Genomic DNA, 21,076 nt, shown 5'->3' on the forward strand with positions numbered 1-21,076 from the left:
GTCTACAACTCCTCCAAGTTTGGTGCCATCAGCAAATTTGCTCAAAACACCTTCTAGTCCTACATCTAAATTGTTTATAAAAACATTGAAGAGGACTGGCCCTAAAATGGAGCTTTGAGGGACCCCACTAGTGACCATGCTCCAACCTGATGTGGCCCCATTTACCACAAGCCCTAGAGCCCTGCCTGTCAGCCTATTGCTCACCCACCGTATGATGTGTTTGTTAAGTTGTATGCTGGATATTTTGTCCAGTAGGATCCCACGGGAAACCGTGTCAAAAGCTTTGCTCAAGTCCAAAAAGATCACGTCAGCTGGTTTCCCTTGATCAACTAGATGGGTGATCTTGTCATAAAAGGAATTCAGATTTGTTAGGCAGGACCTACCCCTCATGAACCCATGTTGGCTGGGACCAATGACTGCATTGTCCCCCAGGTGCGCTTCAAGAACTTCAAGGATCATCTTCTCCAGAATTTTACCAGGTGCTGATGTGAGACTGACAGGCCTGTAGTTGCCACGGTCTATTTTCTTGCCCTTCTTGAAAACTGGTACGACATTTGCCAGCTTCCAGTCCACTGGGACCTCTCCAGATTCCCAAGATCATTGAAAAATAATTGAGAGAGGTCCCGCGATGGCGTCAGCCAGCTCTTTAAGCACCCTGGGATGAATCCCACCCGGTCCCACGGACTTGTATGGATCCAGGTGGAGCAGCAAATCCCGCACACGTTCAGGGGCGGTTGGGAGTTGATCATTTCCACCATCGTGGTCCTCCAGCTCAGGTCACCTGGGGTGTATTTACTTCAGCTGCGTAGAAGCTATCACGCATAAATGCCAGGCTCCAGATCCTCACTCACTATTCAGGTCAAGGACTGGGCTGCAAGTTCTGGCTTTAATTTGGTTACGTGCCTACATTGCTGTTTCCTGGCAGGTCATGGGAAGAAGGTTGGCTGGCTTGCGGCAGCTTACGTGCACGTGGCTTTTAGGCTGCAGCCAAAACGTTCCTCTAGATCTGGAAGTTTGAAGATGGTTGGAAAAGCCATCTGAGTGGTTGGAGAGCTGCCTGGCAGAGAAGGACGTGGGAGTACTGGTGGCTAGTTGACTGAATATGAGCCAGCAGTGTGCTCAGGTGGCCAAGAAGGCCAACAGTATCCTGGCTTGTACAAGAAACGGCGTGGCCAGCAGGACTAAGGAAGCCATTGTGCCCCTGTACTTGGCTCTGGTGAGGCCACACCCCAAGTACTATGTTCAGTTTTGGGCCCCTCGCTGCAAGAAGGATATTGAGGGGCTCCAGTGAGTCCAGGCAACAAAGCTGGTGAGGGATCTGGAGAACAAGTCTTATGAGGAGCGGCTGAGGGATCTGGGATTGTTCGGTCTGGAGAAGAGGAGGCTCAGGGGCAGCCTTATTGCTCTCTACAGATACCTTAAAGGAGGCTGTAGCGAGGTGGGGGTTGGCCTGTTCTCCCACATGCCTGGTGACAGGACGAGGGGGAATGGGCTAAAGTTGCGCCAGGGGAGTTTTAGGTTGGATGTTAGGAAAAACTTCTTTACCGAAAGTGTTGCGAGGCATTGGAATGGGCTGCCCAGGGGAGTGGCTGAGTCACCATCCCTGGAGGTCTTTAAAAGACGTTTAGATGTTGAACTTAGTGATATGGTTTAATGGAGGACTTGTTAGTGTTAGGTCAGAGGTTGGACTACGTGATCTTGGAGGTCTCTTCCAACCTATATGATTCTGTGATTCTGTGTTGCAGTCTCCAAGCTCAGAGCCAACCACCTATTAGTCTGGCGCAACAGATTTTTGTGTTCCTTGCATTAGCTGGGGTAAAGCAATCCTTGCATCATTGGGGTAAGCAAAACCCGGTGGCATGAGTCCTGTGCCTGGTGTGCTGCAGTGGATAGTTACAGGCTCTTCAGGATGGACACGCAGGGTAGGCGAGGTGGGGGGGTGGCAATGTACACAAAGCAGGGGCTGGACTGTGTGAACTTCAAGTTGGCGATGGCAAAGTTGAGAGCCTCCGGGTAAAGATTAAGGGACGAACTGATAAAGGGGATGTCGTTGTGGGAGTCTATTACAGACCACCCAGCCAGGATGGTAAATTATTCTTTGTGGAACTAGGAGATGCCTCAAGATCAACTCCCCTTGTCCTCATTGGGGACTTCAACTTGCCAGACATCAACTGTGATTACCATACGGCCGACACGAGCAAGTCCAGGAGGTTCCTAAATTTCCTGCACCTTCTTGGTGCAGGTGCTAAGGGAGCCAACTAGGAAAGGTGCCCTCCTAGATCTGCTGTTGGAGAACAGAGACGGTCTTGTGGGGGAATTGGCATGGACAATTGGCAGCCGTCTTGGTCATAGCGACCATGAAGTAGTTGAGTTTAAAATTTTTGGTGACAGAAGGGAAACTGCCACCAAAACTTCAGCCCGGGATATGGGGAAAGCAGACTTCAGGCTGCTCAGGGAACTAGTCAGCAAGATCCCCTGGGAAACTGCTTTTGAAGGCATCAGCGTCCATCAGTGCTGGTCAATCTTTAAGAACTGCCTCCTAAAAGCACAGCATCAGGCAACTCCAAAATATCAGAAGGCAGGCAGGTAGGGCGGAAGGCCGGCCTGGCTGACCAGGGATCTTCTACTGGAGCTTAGGCAAAAACAGAAAATGTATGGCTGCTGGAAGGAGGGTCAGGCAACGTGGAAGGAATACAGGGACACTGGTTGTGTTTGTTGGTAGAAAATTCGTGTGGCCAAAGCCCAACTAGAGTTGAAGCTGGCCACGTCTGTGGGAGACAATAAAAGGGTTTTTTTAGATACATTAACAGAAAAAGTAGGACCAAGGATAACATAGGTCCACTACTTAATGGAGAAGGTCTCCTCACAGACAAGGACATAAGCAAAGCAGAGACATTTAATGCCTTCTTTGCCTCCGTCTTCAATGCTGATGATGGGCTTTGGGACCCAGGGTGCCCTGAGCCGGAGGACCAAGACGGTGGGAATGACAAACTCCCAACTGACCCTGAACGTGTGCGGGATTTGCTGCTCCACCTGGATCTATACAAGTCCATGGGTCCGGATGGGATTCATCCCAAGGTGCTTAAAGAGCTGGCTGATGTCATTGCGGGACCTCTCTCAATTATTTTTCAATGGTCTTGGGAATCTGGAGAGGTCCCAGTGGACTGGAAGCTGGCAAATGCTGTACCCATGCTCAAGAAGGGCAAGAAAGAAGGTCCTGGCAGTTACATGTCTGTCAATCTCACATCAGTGCCTGGTAAAATTATGGAGAAGATAATCCTTGAAGGTATCGAAGTGCACCTGGGAAACAATGAAGTCATTGATCCCAGGCAATGTGGCTTCATGAGGGATAGGTCCTGCTTAACATATTTGATTTCCTTTTATGATAAGACCACCAATCTAGTCGATCAAGGGAAACCAGCTGATGAGATCTTCTTGGATCTCAGTAAAGCTTTTGACGAAGTTTCCCATAGGATCCTATGGGACAAAATGTCCAGCTTAGAGCTAAACAAAAACATCATACGATGGGTGAGCAATTGGCTGACGGGCAGGGCTCAAAGGCTTGTAGTAAATGGGGCCAGATCTGGATGGTGAATGGTCAGCAGGGGGGGACCCCAAGGCTCCATTTTAGGGCCAGTCCTCCTCAATGTTTTTATAAACAATTTGGATGTAGGACTAGAAGGTATTTTGAGCAAATTTGCTGATGGCACCAAACTTGGAGGAGTTGTGGACTCTGTTGAGGGTGGAAAGGCCTTGCAGAGAGATCTGGGCAGACTGGAGAGCTGGGTGATCACCAACCGCATGAAGATTAACAGGTGCAAGTGCTGTGTCCTGCACCTGGGACGGGGCAACCCTGGCTTTATGTACAGACTGGGTGACGAGATGCTGGAGAGCAGCCCCGCAGAGAGGGATCTGGGGGTTGTGGTTGACAGCAAGTTGAATGTGAGCCAGCAGTGGAGGCAGCCAGGAGGGACAAGCGTATCCTAGGGTGCACCAAGCACAGCATCGCTAGTCAGTCAGGGGAGGTGATTGTCCTGCTCTACTCCGCACTGGAGCGGCCTCACCTCGAGTACTGTGTGCAGTTCTGGGCACCACAGTATAAAAAGGACATGAAACTGTTGGAGAGTGTCCAGAAGAGGGCGACAAAGATGGTGAAGAGCCTAGAGGGGAAGACATATGAGGGGCAGCTGAGGGCACTGGGCCTGTTCAGCCTTGAAAAGAGGAGGCTGAGGGGAGACCTCATCGCAGTCTGCAACTTCTACAGGTCTAAGTTTCTTCTGGATGGTGTTTCTTCTGAATAGGATAATTTCATTTCCCTTTGGAAGACTTACAAAGATGTAGTAACAAAAGCAAAGGCATAAAACAGTACCTGAGGCATAGGCTACTGTTGAGCCTGCTATAGGTACAATATTATCATTTCAGACAAATACGATCTATGTAATGTGAAGTGTTCCAGCATGCTTACAAACTGCCAGAGGCCAGAAAACATGACCTTCATTTTAAGACTGTGCGGAAAAGAAAACAAAACAACAACAACAATTAAGAGAAGGAACTTTTCCTTCACCTAAATTTTATTATTTTGCAACTCCTTCAGGTGTCCACAAGGAATTATTTCGTCCGTGTCCCCCCCCCCAAAAAAAAAAAAAAAAGACATTGTGGCATAGAGGTATAATTTCAGTTCACACCAGAAGACATTCTTCTCACTGGAGTAGAGCTAAGTCCCACAAAGGGCCAAAAAAAAAAAAAAAAAAAAAAAAAAAGCCAAAAAGTTTGGCAAATAACTTTGGCAGGTTATTTATGAGTTAGTTTTACATGTTGGCATTATTTACTTGTCTGCTCTTGCATTCAGGGCTTGGTCTATCTCAGGGGGAGGAGGAAGACAGGGAACATATAATGCCATGCAAGGTTGCTTGGTTGTATGACTGGCAACGTAACTTTACATTTTTGAACTGTTTGTATGGAAGCAGAATACAGAAGTGTATGCTATCCCCAAGGGAAACGCAGAAACTGCCTGTTGCCTCTCAGGTTTAAAGTTTTCCCTTAAAAGGTGTAAGCGTTTTACAGCGTTAAGGTGTAAGAGAAGGTGCCAACAGCTGTTCGAGTACAATTCTTACATATACGTGAACATTTTCCTCTCCAATTTCCAACTTGGAGGGCAACATTTTTCATCATACGCTCAGATCAGGATTCTGATTCTAACACTGGTTCCTAGTGCAAATTTCCAGAGAAGAGAGAAGCAAAACAGTCCCGACTGCTTTGAATGAGATGGAGACAGCAAACAAATGTAAGTGAAGAAAATAAACCTGTAGGAGTGTTTTCAGGTAATTGTCATTGTCCAAATGCTTTAAATTGGTTGAATCCTTGAAAGTTAATTAATGGAAATTCCGGATGCATCACTGAATGTGAAGTAGTAAGATAAACTTGCACCATTGCAGAGCCTCAGTCATAGTTTATATTGGCACTGCCTCTAACTTCACAAGAATGAAAGAGAAAGGCACATCTTTCTACCTTGTTTCTGGCTTAGGTCAATGAACGTCACAGAAAGGAACTTTTCCTTTTGGCTGTTACTCCTGGATGGCACAATGGCAGCACAATGCAAAAGCCTTGGAAATAGTTTTGTGTGGCTTTGTGGGTTTGGGTGAGTTATGTTAACACAACTTTTATGCAGGGCAGCTGTAGGTAGATGTTTCCCTGCTGTGTGCATAGCGGGAATCAGAAGAGAGCTTCTGTAGAAATTAAATTTATTTTAGGAGGTTCTGTAAAATTAATTTTCCATTTTTTTCTTTCAAACAATCCAATCTTTCTTGGCTGCAAGACATTCACAGATACACAGAAGAAACATCCACCTCAAATCCAGCCAATTACAGATCAGTTCTACCCATCTCTAAAAGTTTTCAGAAAACTTGACAGGCGTAGGAATAAAAGGGATTTTGTACTAATGAGAACAATACCTGTAGCTTTACTTGGTTATTTTTTCTTGCTTGTTGAAAGCAGTAATATCTTTTTTTAAATAAAGACTAGTTTCAATAGCACCTTCTGCATACGCTTCTATCTGGTTCTTCCTGCACCAAAATACGGGGTTGTCAGCACGCTCTAGTCCATACACCTATCTTGTTCTTTAAGAATATCTGTATCCCTGGTCAGTTTTCCTTCTGTCTAGGCATGTAAAAGTTCCCTCGCCACTAACAAAAACAGCCCTGAAGTCACAGAGCAGCAAAGCCATAGCTTTCACTCCTCCTGTAAATTCCCACTTCAGCTCCTCTTCTTCCTTGCCTGTTTTCTTCTTCATCAGTGAAGAATGTGCTCCCTAAAGATGAAATTGGCCTAGATGATCTGAAGCTGATGTGACAAAACTGTATAGAAAAAAGGCAAAGCCAGTCACCATCTTCAAGTTCAAGCTCTGGAAGTTCAACTTGAATTGGAGATCTGGGACTGTCTGAGACTACTGGTTTGTATTTTATTACCACTCTGGTCACACCCTCGAGTAAGGTGTGGAGACTGTCTGGAACAGATAGCTTGGTCTCTGAAAGGTTCATCTTCATCTGCTGGAAGGTGCCTTACAGGTTCTCATCTGCAACAAGGAGATGGGTAAGTTGAGCATCTTCTACCCCATCCCATTGTGAGCTGTCCAACATGATTGCAGCGCCTCATCTCGTGCCACAGCACGAACAGCCCCTCTCCAACGCTTGCCCAACACTCCTTACACGTAACGGGGGCAGTTACCATTTGCAGCGTCCAAATCGTTCAACCTCCCACTGCGTGGCATTTTAGGCAGCAGGGTCTGACCCTAGAGTAAGGAAACCATCGTGGTCATTTAGAACTGTGCCATGCACATCCCCTTCGGGCAGAGCAAACCCAAACACCCCCATGACAAGACACAGGAGCCATCTATGTCCCAGCCTGGGACGTTTCACAGGACGTGCCCCCCTCCCTGCGCCCCCAGCCCTAGTACTTGTTTGTTTGAGGGCCCCCTCCTGCCGCAGCCTCCTTGCTGAGGCCAGGGCACCCTGGGCAGAGCCTCCCCGGGGCCGTGACATCACAGCTCTCCTGCATCACCGGCAGATCCACTGGATCCCCGCACCGGTCAGTTCTGACCCTTTTCCATCAATGACGACGGATCATCGCCCACCTACCTGCTGCCAGGCATCGGCGGCTCTGCAACAACCTGCGGGGGCTTCCAGGGGCACAGGTGAACTAAGGTTCAAGCATCCTTGCTGCTGAAGTGTGTAGGTGATCTACAATGGCTTCCTTTAGCAGTAAGTAACATTGTATTTGTAAGAGTTTACTAAAAATTAACAGAACATTGTACCACTTTCGAGTTCTTTCACTGGAAGCTATGTTAATGGTAAGCACCACAAAATGCTGCTTCCATAAAAGAATCCTTAGATAACAGTTTCTCACTAAGAAAAATCCCACATGCAATACCTCATCATTTCTGGACAGTGACAATACAGGCCATGATGTTAAAAAAAATAAATAAAAAAATCAAACTTAAATATCAATATGCTAAGAGTTACAAAATTAGGAAGAATAGCTTTTGTATAATAGGATCTTATAGAATAGGACATACTTTGAGAATGCACATGAGGACTAGAAAATGTGTGACTTATGGACTCAGAATAATCTGAAGTCTAGATTTCAGTATGGAGAGCATATGGAAGCAACAGGACTTCATAAACACACTAAACGTACCTGTGTGCAGAATGTCATGTGAACATCTCAATGAATAGAGATCAAAAGACACCTTGTAAATATCCTTCTATGGAAAACTTCCAAAACTCTAGGCCTGTGAAACTGCACAGCAAAAGCTTTGAAGATGTTTAGATACAGATGTCATAAAACAGCAAATAATTAGAGGTCACTGTACAGAAGTATCCTTAAATATTTTGAAAGCTTCAGCCACTAACAAAGCCTGTCTGAAACTTAAGAAGAACACTACACAGGAGCTTATAGGTGTAAAAAAAATATATATATACATATATATATATATGTGGGAACTAATTCACTGCACCGGAACTTGAATGCCAGTTTTGGAAGCCACCTAGACTAAACCCATGATGAGAACTGTACCAGCTGCTCTACTGAAGCACATTGCCCTTCGGCCCCAAACTGAAGAGCCTGTCAGCCTAAGAGCATTCTGCTTACCTGAAGATAATGACCTTGTCCTACCATCTTCTGCCCCATCTGCAGAAGTAATAGCTTCCAGACAGGGTTAAAATCTTACATGAGACAGAGACCAGTTACCAGACAGAAGTTCAGTGAATCAAGGTCCCAGATAAACCTTATGTTTTGGTGCAAAAAACAACACAAAAAACAGTTCGATCATTATCTCTTCATCAAAGATAGTTTACAAGAGATAAATGCATCACAGTGGTTAGGGTTTTTGTTTGTTTGTTTGTTGTTTTTTGTTGGTTTTTGTTATTGTTGTTGTTTGTTTGTTTTAAACTTGGACTCTTTCAGCCAAAGAGGTAGAACAGGACTTGCATTTTTCACACACACCACCTTTGTATTTCTACTCCCCAGAAACTTTAGTAGAATTCCAAGTGAGGTTTACATGCATATATGAAAATCCCCAAGAGAACTTTCTAGCTTTACCTACCAAAGCTACAAAATACTGGTTTTATTTAAGGTACGCACATCTCTGACTCCATCTTCCCCTTGCTGAGGACCTTTGCTGTAAGTGAAACTTGTGGGGATAGGTGTAGGTCCCAGCAGTAAAATTACCTTTTCTCAATACATTAAACACACTGCTGTGAATGAAACATGGGTAGGTGTCTATTACAGAAACGTCTTTTTTGTTCAACCAAGTCTAACAGTCTCTCTTCCCCTGTGCAGGTCTGGAATATTCAACTCAGACGAGCTTTTCTAATCTGAACTTGTTTGTCTCAAGGCACCTCTCTGGGAACCTCTCTGGGCACCCCCTATACATAAGCACAGCCTGAAAAAAAAAAAAAAAAAAAAAAAACCCTAACAAAAAAAAAAAAAAAAAAAACACTGGAAAATTGTCTTAGAAGAAGTTACATGAATAGATAAACAGCATTCTGGAGAAAGTAGCAATGAAAAAACTTACAGGTGAAACAACTGAACATGAACTCCCTGTGGTTAAAACACAGGGACTACGAAAATCTTGGGCAATTTAGCAAAGAGATCCAAACGGGTCCAAACTTGTTAAAAAAAAAGATAGTGAAATTGAAAAAGTTCAGTATGTAACTCCAGAAAGAGTGAACTGGAACTCACCTGCTTGCAGAGTATTTCCATCTTATCCAGAAAGACTCACAGAAAAGGAGTTTTTGAAGCATTTTCTACTCACCTCAAAACATCAGAATGAAAGTCAATGTTGTATAAGCATCTACTCAAATTGCAACTAGCAGAGAAGCAATCCCCCCCCCCCCAAACTTTAAATTTATATAGATCATTTTCTTGTACAGCTCTGTCAGGATGAAGAACTAGAGGCAGTATATCTGTATTACTGACTCCTAAAGTTCAGAGGAGTCTACCATTTATGCTGTAGAGCAGTTCAAGAGCCTCTGCTGATCCAATGACAGATGTTTTGGTCAGATGTTTGGCCACTGGCTGCCCAGTTGCATTAAAAACCAGCTAGTAGTGTACATTTACTTCTAAATCTTACCTTTAATAATACAGTTCAGTGATCACATGATTTCATCATAACTTCATGCAAATTATTGCTATCACTGTTAGTAAGAGAATTTAGCAATGACTGGAAAGGGAATTCACATCTTATATGTGACACCCTGCTTTCACCCCACTGCCAAGGCTCTGGCAACACCTTTGTAAAACCATGTATAGCTCTACACCAGTATAATGCTAGTTCCCATTCAACTTCCAAACAGCTACAGAGCAGATTTTAAACAACAGCAGGATCAGTCATTAGGAAGATGATCAGATTGTTGTAAATTGATAAGCAGTTCAATGTAACGTTTGGGGAATTTTATTTCAGAATAAAGCAGAACAAGAATATGAAACAAGCATTAAAAATCAGAGAGAAATTAAATTGCTTGCTTTAGAGTAAATTAGAAACATTTTCCAAAGGTGTACGAATACAACAAATTACACTTGTGTGTTGTTTTTTTTTTCTTTTTGAATGAAGATCGAGTAAATCTGATTTCTTAAAAACGCATGTTAAACCTTGTTCGTTCTATGGTTGATCTCAACATGACACATGTAACTCACTTTCCAAAACAGGAGACTATAATTATACTGGAAGAACAATAGCTGAGGTAATTGCTGACTAGAAAACTTTGTTACAGAGTCACTGGACATCCCAGAAGTTTCTCCAATACTTGATATCATCTTGTTCAGGAGGCCACCAATTTAAAAGACAAATTTGAGGAGGAAAGGAACAAAACTCATGTCCACATTTCTTTTAATTTTACTCAGAAATATAAAAGTGCAAGTTCTGTAAATTAACAACATTTACAGTACATCACAATAAATATGCCACTTAGTGACATCTATAAATTCTAGTTATTTGAAATGAGTCATATTGAGATAAAAACTGCATCAACATCAACAAAAATACCTGACCCAGTAAAGATAGTCTTAACATATGAACTAGCAAGATGCATATTCCATTATTGCTATTAGACCATGCCTCCGAGTTCCGAAGTATAAAAACATTATCAGTTTACACAAAATACAGTTGAAATGTTTTCTCATCACAGGCACAATCTAACATAAAAATAATTTTGACATTTACAAGGTAGGAGATTCTCCTGTGAGGGGAGAAAAAAATTACAGAAACAGATAGTACCATTTCAGTGATGAGTTGCTAAATCCACAGAAAAGCTGTAACTTGCACAGAGCTAAACTGTTACATTAATATATAGTGTCTTTCCATACCCTCTCCCAGCCTGGTGAGAAGAACAAGCCTTTTAATAAGTTTACTACAGTTTTCTAGCTACCTCCAAGTATGTAGACCCCTAGACATCCCAACACAAATCGCATGCAGGTGCTTTGTGTCCCGAACAGCCTAGTCTCAACATTATATGTAAGCAGTGCATTTGAAAGGAATTTTGTCATTAAATGTACCATCTCTAGCTATTCACCCAGTGTGGACTGTGTCTCTGACTACAAATGTTAAAAGTCAGGTAAGACAAAATAGGATTTCAAGTACATTGAAGACTTTTTTTTTTTTTTAATAATCATTCGAATTCTAAGCAGTCACTATATATATACACACACAATATATTGTTTTCTATTCAATACTTGTTTGGATTGACCAATTCAAATAAGGTTGAACACTCCTGTGTGACTCAATATTACTGATTAAATTGAATAAAAAACCCAACGGTGTACTATCTGTAACATACCTAGGTTATAGAAAAATAAAGTCTTTCCTCTCCCTCGGGAACTGCAACAGAAGTGTTTAACTGCTCTAGGAATGCCTTTCATAGCAGGAACCATGTATTTCTAGAGAGAAATAAAAGTGTCTCAACCATTTCATTTGGCCTACCAAATATGATATTACTACTTCTCCTCCATATCAGTCTTGCTTTAGATGCAACCTCAAAAGCAAATCAATGAAGGTTAGGTGTGGGCAAGGTCTAAAACCTTGGCAACATATTCTGCAAAAAGGTAAGAAAAGAAAAATGTTTAAGCTAAGGAACTGTTTAAGGCAACCTGACCAAAGTAAAGATAAGGCTTTTAGATAACTATTTCCAAAGATATCCAGTTTTCTTAGCTCTAGAAAGTAACATAACTGAACTAACTTCCTGGTCAGATTTCCATTTATAAGCTTCTTTAAAAAAATATTGACCATCCTAGAACATGATACGAATTGAATATACAACACAAGGAGATACTACATATTATAGACAAAAGTTTAAAAAAAAAAACGCTACACATGAGCACACAGATGGCCAAGTATTAAAAATTACATGGTCACGAAAAAAGTATCAAGCTCTCAGAGGTATTTTGGTATCCTGGTATCTTAACACCACAGGTTTGGAATACCATACAGAGACTTAAGATAGTGTAGTATTGGTAAAGCTACCAAAATAAGGTTGGAGGTGGGGAGCAGGTATGTTTATTTAATACCTTTAAAGTTCACTGCCATAACGGTTCAGCAGCTTGAATGGAAAATACGTAAAATTACTCTACCTGGCCTACTTATTTTATTGTACTATTCAGAACTTTAAGAGCAGAAATAAAAACTGCTCTCACTGTAATTACATGTAAAACAAAGTACGCGGCTGGAATGTACCAGAAGCACAGATCCTAAACATTGACATAATTTATATCGCAACTATGAGCTGGGTTGGGAGGGGAAGGAATTAAGAATGGAAAGGGAATGGGAAGTTTAAAATCCACACATTACTCATGAGGTCACTGAAATAAACAGCTCCAAGTTAGTAGGATCTGCTTTTTGTGGCTGAAGAGCTTTCTTTCTCTTGCTTATTGGCTAATACCTGAAGAAAAAAAAAGAAAGTGTTCTTCCCACTCCCATCTTCAACATTTACACCACTTTTATCATGTTCTAATCAAAGCAAAAATGCTCCCCTTAGCATATTTTACATCTAGATCTACTTTAAAAAGTAAAAATCACATCTGCCAATATTGTTGAAGTAACTTGTGTGCTTATTTAGGCTCACTTGCAGAGTTACAAGTAATTGTGTTCAGCCTGGTTTAAACAAAATAAAAACTAGAGTTAAAATATACAAGGTCACTTAACCTTCTTCCTGGTTGATTTACTTCCAATAAAAATTGTAGTATTTTACTAAGCCATACCAACTCTGACCATACTATGAAAGTGTCTCTGGCACAAGTGGTTTTCAGAAGAAAAGCTGGTCTTCCCAACAGCATTTTCTTCTGCTTCGTCTTAAAGTGCAGAAACTGTGGGAAAGGAGAACACAACTTGCTGTCCATCACTGTGGAACTACTTCCCTTAGAGAGGCTAATGCTGCATGTATGCGGACGTGCAATCTGTTCTCAAAGTCATAGCCCGTAAATTCCTCCTGAAACACAAAAAAGCATGCAACTATTAGCCTCCTTCACTTTAGCATATGAAGATCATTTTAATAGTAACGCTTAAGGGGTCACACTGCAAAACAACTGAAGAGGTGGAGATTCTTTATTGCTGTTTATATCCCTGTGTTACCCAAAGCAACTGAATAATCACAGAAATTGGTGAAGAGAGCAGAAAGCTTCCCATTTCCAACATGCTGCTTGGAACCTATTTAGATGAACAGTACCTGGGAAGTTACACAAGTCCTACAGCTCTAGGAAAATCCCAACACTCACACCCAAGACAGGGACCAGACAGGACATACATGAAGTTGGAAGCTGTAGTTTTCACCATTTCTGTATCCCAGTCTTAGTTGAAAAACTCGGCAAAGTCCTAACACTTCAGCAGAGGTCACTAACGCAGGCTTTGTACCATGACTGACCTATCAATACATACCTACATAATATAAACGTGCATCTTATATATGTGTGTGTGTACCTACATGTTAGTGCTGTAGATTACAGGTAAGGGACACTGACACACCCACAAAACAAACAAACAAAAAACCACAATACAACCTCTCAAATACCCTTCTCTCTGAAAGATAAGTTTGAAAGTGTCTTAGTTTTTACCTTGGCTTGGAGAAGTAAGGTTTTGCCTCTTGGCACAGTCTACAAAAAGACAGATACTGCGTTAGAAATACATCGAAAATGTCACAGAAAGTACATCAAGTATACAGCCTGGTCAGTCCAGAATAGCATCTCTACCTTGAAAACAAGGTATCAAGCAGAAGAAAACCTGGCAAGTTAGGAAGGAAACCAGAAATACTAACGAGGCAGCCAAGTCAAGTATTACATATTTCAAGTCTTTAACAAAGGAAGGAGCAATTGCAGCTTCACATGGACGTTGCTGCTGACGTTGGTGAGCTACGTCAGTGTACAGGGAGACCAGTGACTCATGACTAATTGAACTATAGAGTAATTTCTTATTCTTAACTGAAGTTTAAGCCATTTATTTACACAATTAGTTTTTTTAAAGAACTAAAAGTTTTCAGAAATCTCATTTTCAAACTCCAAAGAAAAGACGGATGTATTTGCAGATTAATATTTGTATAAAAGTTCACATTTTATTTCTAAAAAGGTACTGTATAGTAGAAGTACTACAAATAAATAACAAATTGCCTGATAAGAGACCAAAAAAATACATTTTCTTACCCAATTATACCCAAATATGGTCTTATGTATTTATATTGGTTACATTTCATGCATGGCATATAAAACATATACAAAAAAGATCTTACTTTTGATGTAAACATACTAAAATCTCAAAGAATTTGATTCTAACCAAGTTAAAAATTAACCAAGATGATTCAGATTGCATGACGGGTCAAGCATGTAATTACGAGTCATTTTGAATAAATGTATATTTAACAAAAGCATGCTTTTTATACTAACATGCATATTCTTCAATATGCTTAGCCTCTCTGGTAAAGGTGAGTAATAAAATCCTACTCCCTTCTCGTTCTTTAACATTACAGAGCTCTCAAATATGACCTGCATGATACCTCAAGCTAGTAAATGCAGTCTTCTAAAAATAGCATCCACTCACCTCTAATTCCAGCTTTTTCTTTTTCCCACCCCATGCCACTTTGTTCAAGTCAAGCAACATTTGCCTCCTTATTATCCAAGTGCCAAGAGTTTCCTTCAGATGCTAAGTGCTACCATAGCTTTTCAGTAGCAGCTATAAGCCAAGGCTTGTTCAGCCCCCAAACACACAAAATGAAGTATGTTTGGTTTCTGTGTGCATGTTTCACATAAGGCAAGGACAGAAAGAGTGCCCCTAAGTTCTCAGGGCTTTGAGATAACCTCACTACCCACCACACTTCTACCTAGCAGCAATTGCAACAATATTTTATTTATATTCATGTTTAAATTTGATTATGTCAAATGTCTCAAAAAAAATAAAGTAATAAAGCAGCAGGAACATCACTGAACTCAAACCTCCTCAAACAGGCTTCAAAGACCAGTTCTATGTCATACAGCATCACAGTTTTCAAAAAGAGTATTATTTCTATTATTTTTTAAAGCATTTTCTCTAGTTTTGTCCTTTATTGTGATAGTCATTCTTTATTGAAAGACTTTCTTTTCCTTTCCTCATCAAGGGAACGGTTCAGCTCAGATAATTAAATAAGGTAAGACTAAAAACAACCTAAACCAGAATCTTAAAAACATGAGACACTATCAACCCCATTACTTTATAGAAACTACATACAATGAGGTGGGGGTTAAAGCTATTGTCCTGTAACCACTTCCCCTAGCTTGCAATCTGATTCAGGAGGTACTACATAAAGCAGCATAAACTGCAAGTAGCAAGGATACGTTTGAGGAAGGAAATGGTACAATGAGTGGTGAAGTTGCGCGACTTTAGGAAACTCGGAGCTCCCCGGGAGGCAGAGTATGCGCAAAGACCTGAGCAATCAAATGTATTCATCACCCACATCTGAAAATCAGGTGATTGTTTTCACTAAATATCATTTGCAATCAAATCCCTACCTATCCAATACATTCTTACCAGGCCTCTGCTGTCACCAACAGCAGAAACAGAGGGCAAGTGCAGGGAGAGAGGGCTCTCTGCATCCTCAGGGGCAATGCAAGTATTTCTATACCCCAGTACCTACATATGGTAGGTAATATGTAGCATATGCCCTACAAAAAAAGGGCATCATGGCATGATCAGAGGGGTGGAAAGAAAATAAAAGTGTCCTTTACAAGTCTTTGTAGTGCTCTTCAGTGAAAAGTACTAAATAACAAAGTATAGTGCTTTGTTCATCAAAATTCTTGCTTCAGTGCTTGCTGTCCATAAACATCTCTGCTACAGAAATACAGATGGTTTGCAAACATTTATTTTAATCTTCAACTAAGACATCACTTAAGGTCCCCTGAACAATGCCAGTCTCAGACTCTGTTATGTAAGAATAAAACCCAGTAACAAAGTATGTCATTGCAGTGCTACCAACCAGCATTAAGCTCCTCAGAACATCCTTATAGAAGCTCTTAACACTGAAATTAAAATGCTCTTATCTAAAACATGCTACATTTCTTAGTAAAATAAGTAAATCTCTACAGTAGATATTTAAGAGTTTAAACAAATAGATTATACTATTACCTCTGGATTGTCTAATAGAAGACAGCCAAGTTCATAGCAAGCATATGGCTGGATGTATAAGTTGTTCTGACGGCACAGCTCATCTTTAGCAGCTCGCTGAAAAAACTATACAAAGAAAAAAAAAGACTGTAATAACATTAAAATAGACTGTTTGATCAGTTAAAAATCCAGAAGTATCTGCCAACTTTAAGTACTAGAAATTATCCCAGAGCCAAAGTAAGTTAATATTTCCAACAGTAGACATCCTTTAAGCAAGAGGTTTTCCCTAACACCATTACATCAAGGTAAAAATCACTTGTTTGTATTTTTACCAAACAATATATTAACTGAGCCATGATTTTTCCAACTTTATATTGAAAAATATTAGGCCTAACACGGAAATTTAATTTTAAAGATTAAGTGCACTGATTATTTAAGCTATGCTTGAGAAAAACAGAAAAAAATACATTTAAAACAAGCATCAGCTCCCAGGTTCCTTATGTGCATTGTATTCCATTTTGGGGAGTGAAAAAAAAAAAAGTTGTGCCTACAGAGCAGTGGAGTGTGCCTACAGTCTGGAGCAGTGGCAAATTTTTTTTTTTTTTTTGGAACATGCTAATAATTAGAGCTCTCAGTGTCTAATAGCTCTAGAGCAGTATTATCTATGCCTTCAAAAGGTCAGCCTTCATTTTTTTTTTTTACGTTGAATTTTCTTTGTCGGACAGAATAAACCCAGAAGCGGAAGAACTTTTCCATTCTTTCTTCTACCCAGCTTCCCCTTAACGCTTGCTCTACAAGCCGTGCTAGCTTCTGTGTTTGCTCAACATTAGCCAATTATTTTTACAACAGATACTATAATGAAGCCACGCTAAATTACAAGATTTGAAAAGAATAAGACCTATTCTCTTGGAATTCATATAACAGATTGATAGCACTGAAAATTATTGGCTTAACACTCTCTCAACAATATTTACTGTTTAAGATAATAGTTCATAAAACAGGATTAATGGTATAATTATCATTTAACTGCCTACCTGAACAGCATCTTCAGAATTTCCCAAGCATTTGTGTATGGCACCAAGAAGCAAATTCCTCAAACCAACAGCTGATGAATCATCAACATCCTGACAAGCTTAATGACAAGATTTCAATAAACAAGTAAGATGGATTGAAATCCTTCCTTAGACACGAACTGCGATCTACAGTGACTTTTAGTCTAACGATTAAATTTAACTAGAAAAAGGAGATGTTAGTAATAATCTACATCACAGTAATTTGGTTTCTTTAAAATACAACCCATTTTGTGTCAGTCTCTTCAAGCAATCTGTCAGTAATGGTAATAATTCCTAGCAGGAACAAACTGGCCCTCTGCAGTAGTGGGTGTGCTCTTCTCAATGGAAGAGAGTACCTTTCTCTACTTGTCCTTGAAGTATTCACTAGAAAGTTAAAGTTCATAAACAATCAACTCCTCCTGGTGTTATGGGTAACTGGGTTGTTCCAGATATTAAAAGAAAAATATATAGTCCAAGTTACAAGGATAATAGCAAAAAACCTCAACCATGCAGTCCAGACAAAGCTGATTTGTTCTTAACTGAAGCCAAGTGACGGACACAGAAATCTGTACTGGACTTAAAATCCCAGACCAGGGTACTTTGGCATCACACTTCCCAGCGCTGATGAGCAGATAAGGTTAATCTGCCAGACCCTGGATGGTTTACAGTCTAAGGACAGACTGTGCCTTCAGCTGCATAGTGCTGTTTTCAGTGAATCATGATGCACGTAACCATCTCTAGATGAGTCAGGCTCCATTTTGATCAAGCCTATTAGTAACAGCTCCAAACAACTCTGTTAAGCCAAGACTAGCTACATGAGGAACCATTTGCACTTGTCTGCACCCTGGCTTCCAGAGGCTACAGTAACAGGGGTGTCTGGAGGATTTTTCTACCCTTCAAAAGGAGCTAGGGTCTGGGAGCAGTAGGTCCCCTTTAACTTCACATTCTGCTTCATCTAACAAATTCTGATGGCTTTAAACCAGGTCTGCAGTCTCAAAATGGTTTATACACATCACAAATAAACCACCTATGAATACCTAAGGATTGGCTGCATAAAGTATCTGGACACTACACAACACATAATTCTGCCAGCTCTCATTTTTATTAAGAGTCTAAAGTTACTTGGCATTTTACTTAGGAAGATACACATGGGTTCAACTTAATTCCTACAAACCAGAGCTTTATTATGTCAAATTCCAGCCCCAAGGAAAGCCTGTAAACTCCCTCCAGCACAGTAAACCCCCCTTTGTCCATGAGAAGAAACAGCAAACAAATAAACAAAAAAATCCTTTATCAGCTCAGCATTTTTGAGATACCCTTAAGGCATGGCAACATTTTCACTGTGTAGAAAATCTTGAACCAAGGATCACTGATGCAGACACATCTGTCAGTGTCAAGCCTTACAAGAAGTTGATCACTGAATTTTAATCCATACTGCTATTTCACATTAAAATCTGCACCACCAGCTGGAAGCTTACAGGAAAAAAATCTATGCTGCTTTTGAATATGCAGGACAGGAGTAAATACCATTTGCATTCTGTAAGGTTGATTGTTTTACAGGCAAATTACAGAAAAAAAATACTTGAATATATTTTTATAAAAGTAAATCTCATTTTAAAGCCTTCCCCATTGCCTTTTGGGACTACAAAACGAAGGATCTGAATGCAATCCACTGCCACCATACAATTTAAATGGACAAATTACTTCAAATTAAAAAAAAAAAAAAAAAAAAAAGAACAAAACCACAACTAGTCCTGGAAAAAAAAGACTAGTCCCAACCCTAGTTTTCTGTAAAAATCATGTACAACCCCCAAAATCTTACAATTACAGAATCAAATCTGAGTGGCAGACTTTATTTTTAATTTTCTGAAGGAGTAGAGAGTAACTGGAAACTGCAGGATGCAAAGAAGACTGACGTGTGGATGGAGGGTAGGGTAGTAAATAGTTCATGGTAAACACTGCTACCATAATTTTTTTTAGACAGATCTCATCCAAAGACACCTGGAGACTGAGAAAGAGGCAAGAGCAGAACACCTTTCGCCTCTAAGATGCTGCTGCTGCCAGCAGCCAACATAAAAGGAAACCTCACTACAACATGGATAGCCTCACAAGCTACATATTCCCTCTTAGAAGAAAATTAACATGCAGAAATAAATTAATGGTTTTATTTTTTAATTTTATAGTTAGATTTAAATGAGTTCAATTTTGTCTGCTGACTTTGAACAGTAACTATCACACTACTGTTTCATTTTGGGCAATGATTTGAAACCCAGTGACTAGAAACCCAACTATATGCAACAGTTAAAAAAAAAATCTCTAAAAGAAACTATACAAATGGCAAAAACGAAGCATTAAGCTGAATTTTGATGGGTCCTTATTCCATTGCTACTCAAACTGTTTTGCTATCCCATATGCATGCTGGTTTAAATTTTCATGCTACAACAGTCAGCCAGTCTGCACAAAAGAAGAAAATTGTATACCTCATTTAAAATAAATATATCAAGGACACATATTATACCTTGGCTCATGTGCTGTAAGTTGGAGAGGGAACAGTTTGGAAGTGCTTTCCATAAGTACAATACTTCAATGGATGCCAGGACACAGAGCTCTTTGGTTGGCATTTGTTTTCTAAATCTTTCTGCCTGCAAATTGGGAAGAAAGAAAAAGAAGGGAAGATCTGTCATCTGTACTTTTACAGCAAACATAATATTCGCAAACAATATATCACAAACAGTAATTGTTTCATGAAACACCCAACAATTTTAATAAAACTCCATTGTAGCTAAAAGACTAAGAATGAAAATCAAAATCTTTCAATTGAAGGGCTTACATATTGACCAAAATTAAATTCTTTACCCTAGATGTGTTTTTTTTCCATTTCACAACCTCAAGAACATACTGACCAGATGTTGACCCAGCAACATCTGCAAATCATAAGTTGGGTGATACTTCTTAGACAAGTCTGGGCTAGGCTAGACTTGTCTACTTCCAAGACTTCCCAGCTTTTTCAAAAAGAACTAAGGCTTTGCCAAACAAGACAAGATTAAAAAAAGGAGAAAGAAAAGCAAACCAAAAAAGAGAAAAATCACCAAAACAACTACGGTATTGTGTATTTGTCTCTTTAATAGTTACTTGACTTGAAAAGTGAATAGCTAATTAACATCTCCTTTGCCGAGTCCTTAAAATATGTGTTTTAAAAAAAAAAAAAAACTGTTGTTTTTCCACCTGAATCCTTCCCAATAAGTTGACAAAAGCAACACAGGAGAAAGCAGATATTCATTCAATAATAAATACTGGTAAACAATGCAACACAATTATCAGGTGTAACTACTGTACTGAAACCAGTTAGCCTTTGCTAAACACAAACCTTTTTCACTGAAAATTGCTCAATCTGATTGTTTTTTCTTTTGAAAAGCTTCTGAACTTCTTTGAAGACATTCTGAGCACCATTGACATCGCCAGTGGCTCCTTGACACACTATAACAACACAGAAACAAAAATGTGTTAATACTGCTGTGACATGAAACAGAAAGGAGGATCAAATATCATTAAGTTATAGGGTGAGGAAAAAAACACTGCAAAGGACCTACAGTGGGACTTGATGAACACAATCCCAGCTCTCCCAGGTATCCTTCTGTGATCATTAACAAAACAGCATTTCTTTTTTTTTTTCATATCCATTAGAGGACTAATACCACCCAAACTAACGATTTATTTCCTAAATCTTTGCAATACAATTTCATTGTGGTGATAGGTCATATCATAATTATAGCTGGAGGACAAGGGCATATGCACGTGCATTAATAAATGACATAAACAGAATTACGTAAGTGAAATCTGACAGCTGCACAAACAGCTGGCAGTGTGGAACACACTATGTGCACTAGTCAACTCTCCCGAAACAAAACAGTGCCAT

The 21,076-nt window shown here is 40.1% G+C and overlaps 1 protein-coding gene across 2 annotated transcripts in view; it reads right to left on the reverse strand.

The window, feature by feature from the left end:
- Nucleotides 1-9,933: 9,933 nt before the first annotated feature.
- Nucleotides 9,934-21,076, reverse strand: part of TTC39C (tetratricopeptide repeat domain 39C) — a 36,439-nt gene continuing 25,296 nt past the window's right edge. For both annotated transcript variants that reach the window (XM_068671427.1, XM_068671426.1), the window contains exons 9-14: nucleotides 20,528-20,637; nucleotides 19,679-19,802; nucleotides 17,143-17,240; nucleotides 16,130-16,234; nucleotides 13,597-13,635; nucleotides 9,934-12,974 (exon numbers count right to left, since the gene is read on the reverse strand). In XM_068671427.1, coding sequence (XP_068527528.1) covers nucleotides 12,885-12,974; nucleotides 13,597-13,635; nucleotides 16,130-16,234; nucleotides 17,143-17,240; nucleotides 19,679-19,802; nucleotides 20,528-20,637 — 566 coding nt within the window. In that variant the 3' untranslated portion in view covers nucleotides 9,934-12,884. The remainder of the gene's footprint in view (nucleotides 12,975-13,596; nucleotides 13,636-16,129; nucleotides 16,235-17,142; nucleotides 17,241-19,678; nucleotides 19,803-20,527; nucleotides 20,638-21,076) is intronic.

Source organism: Anas acuta, chromosome 2, assembly GCF_963932015.1.
Source record: "Anas acuta chromosome 2, bAnaAcu1.1, whole genome shotgun sequence".
Lineage (NCBI taxonomy): Eukaryota > Metazoa > Chordata > Aves > Anseriformes > Anatidae > Anas > Anas acuta.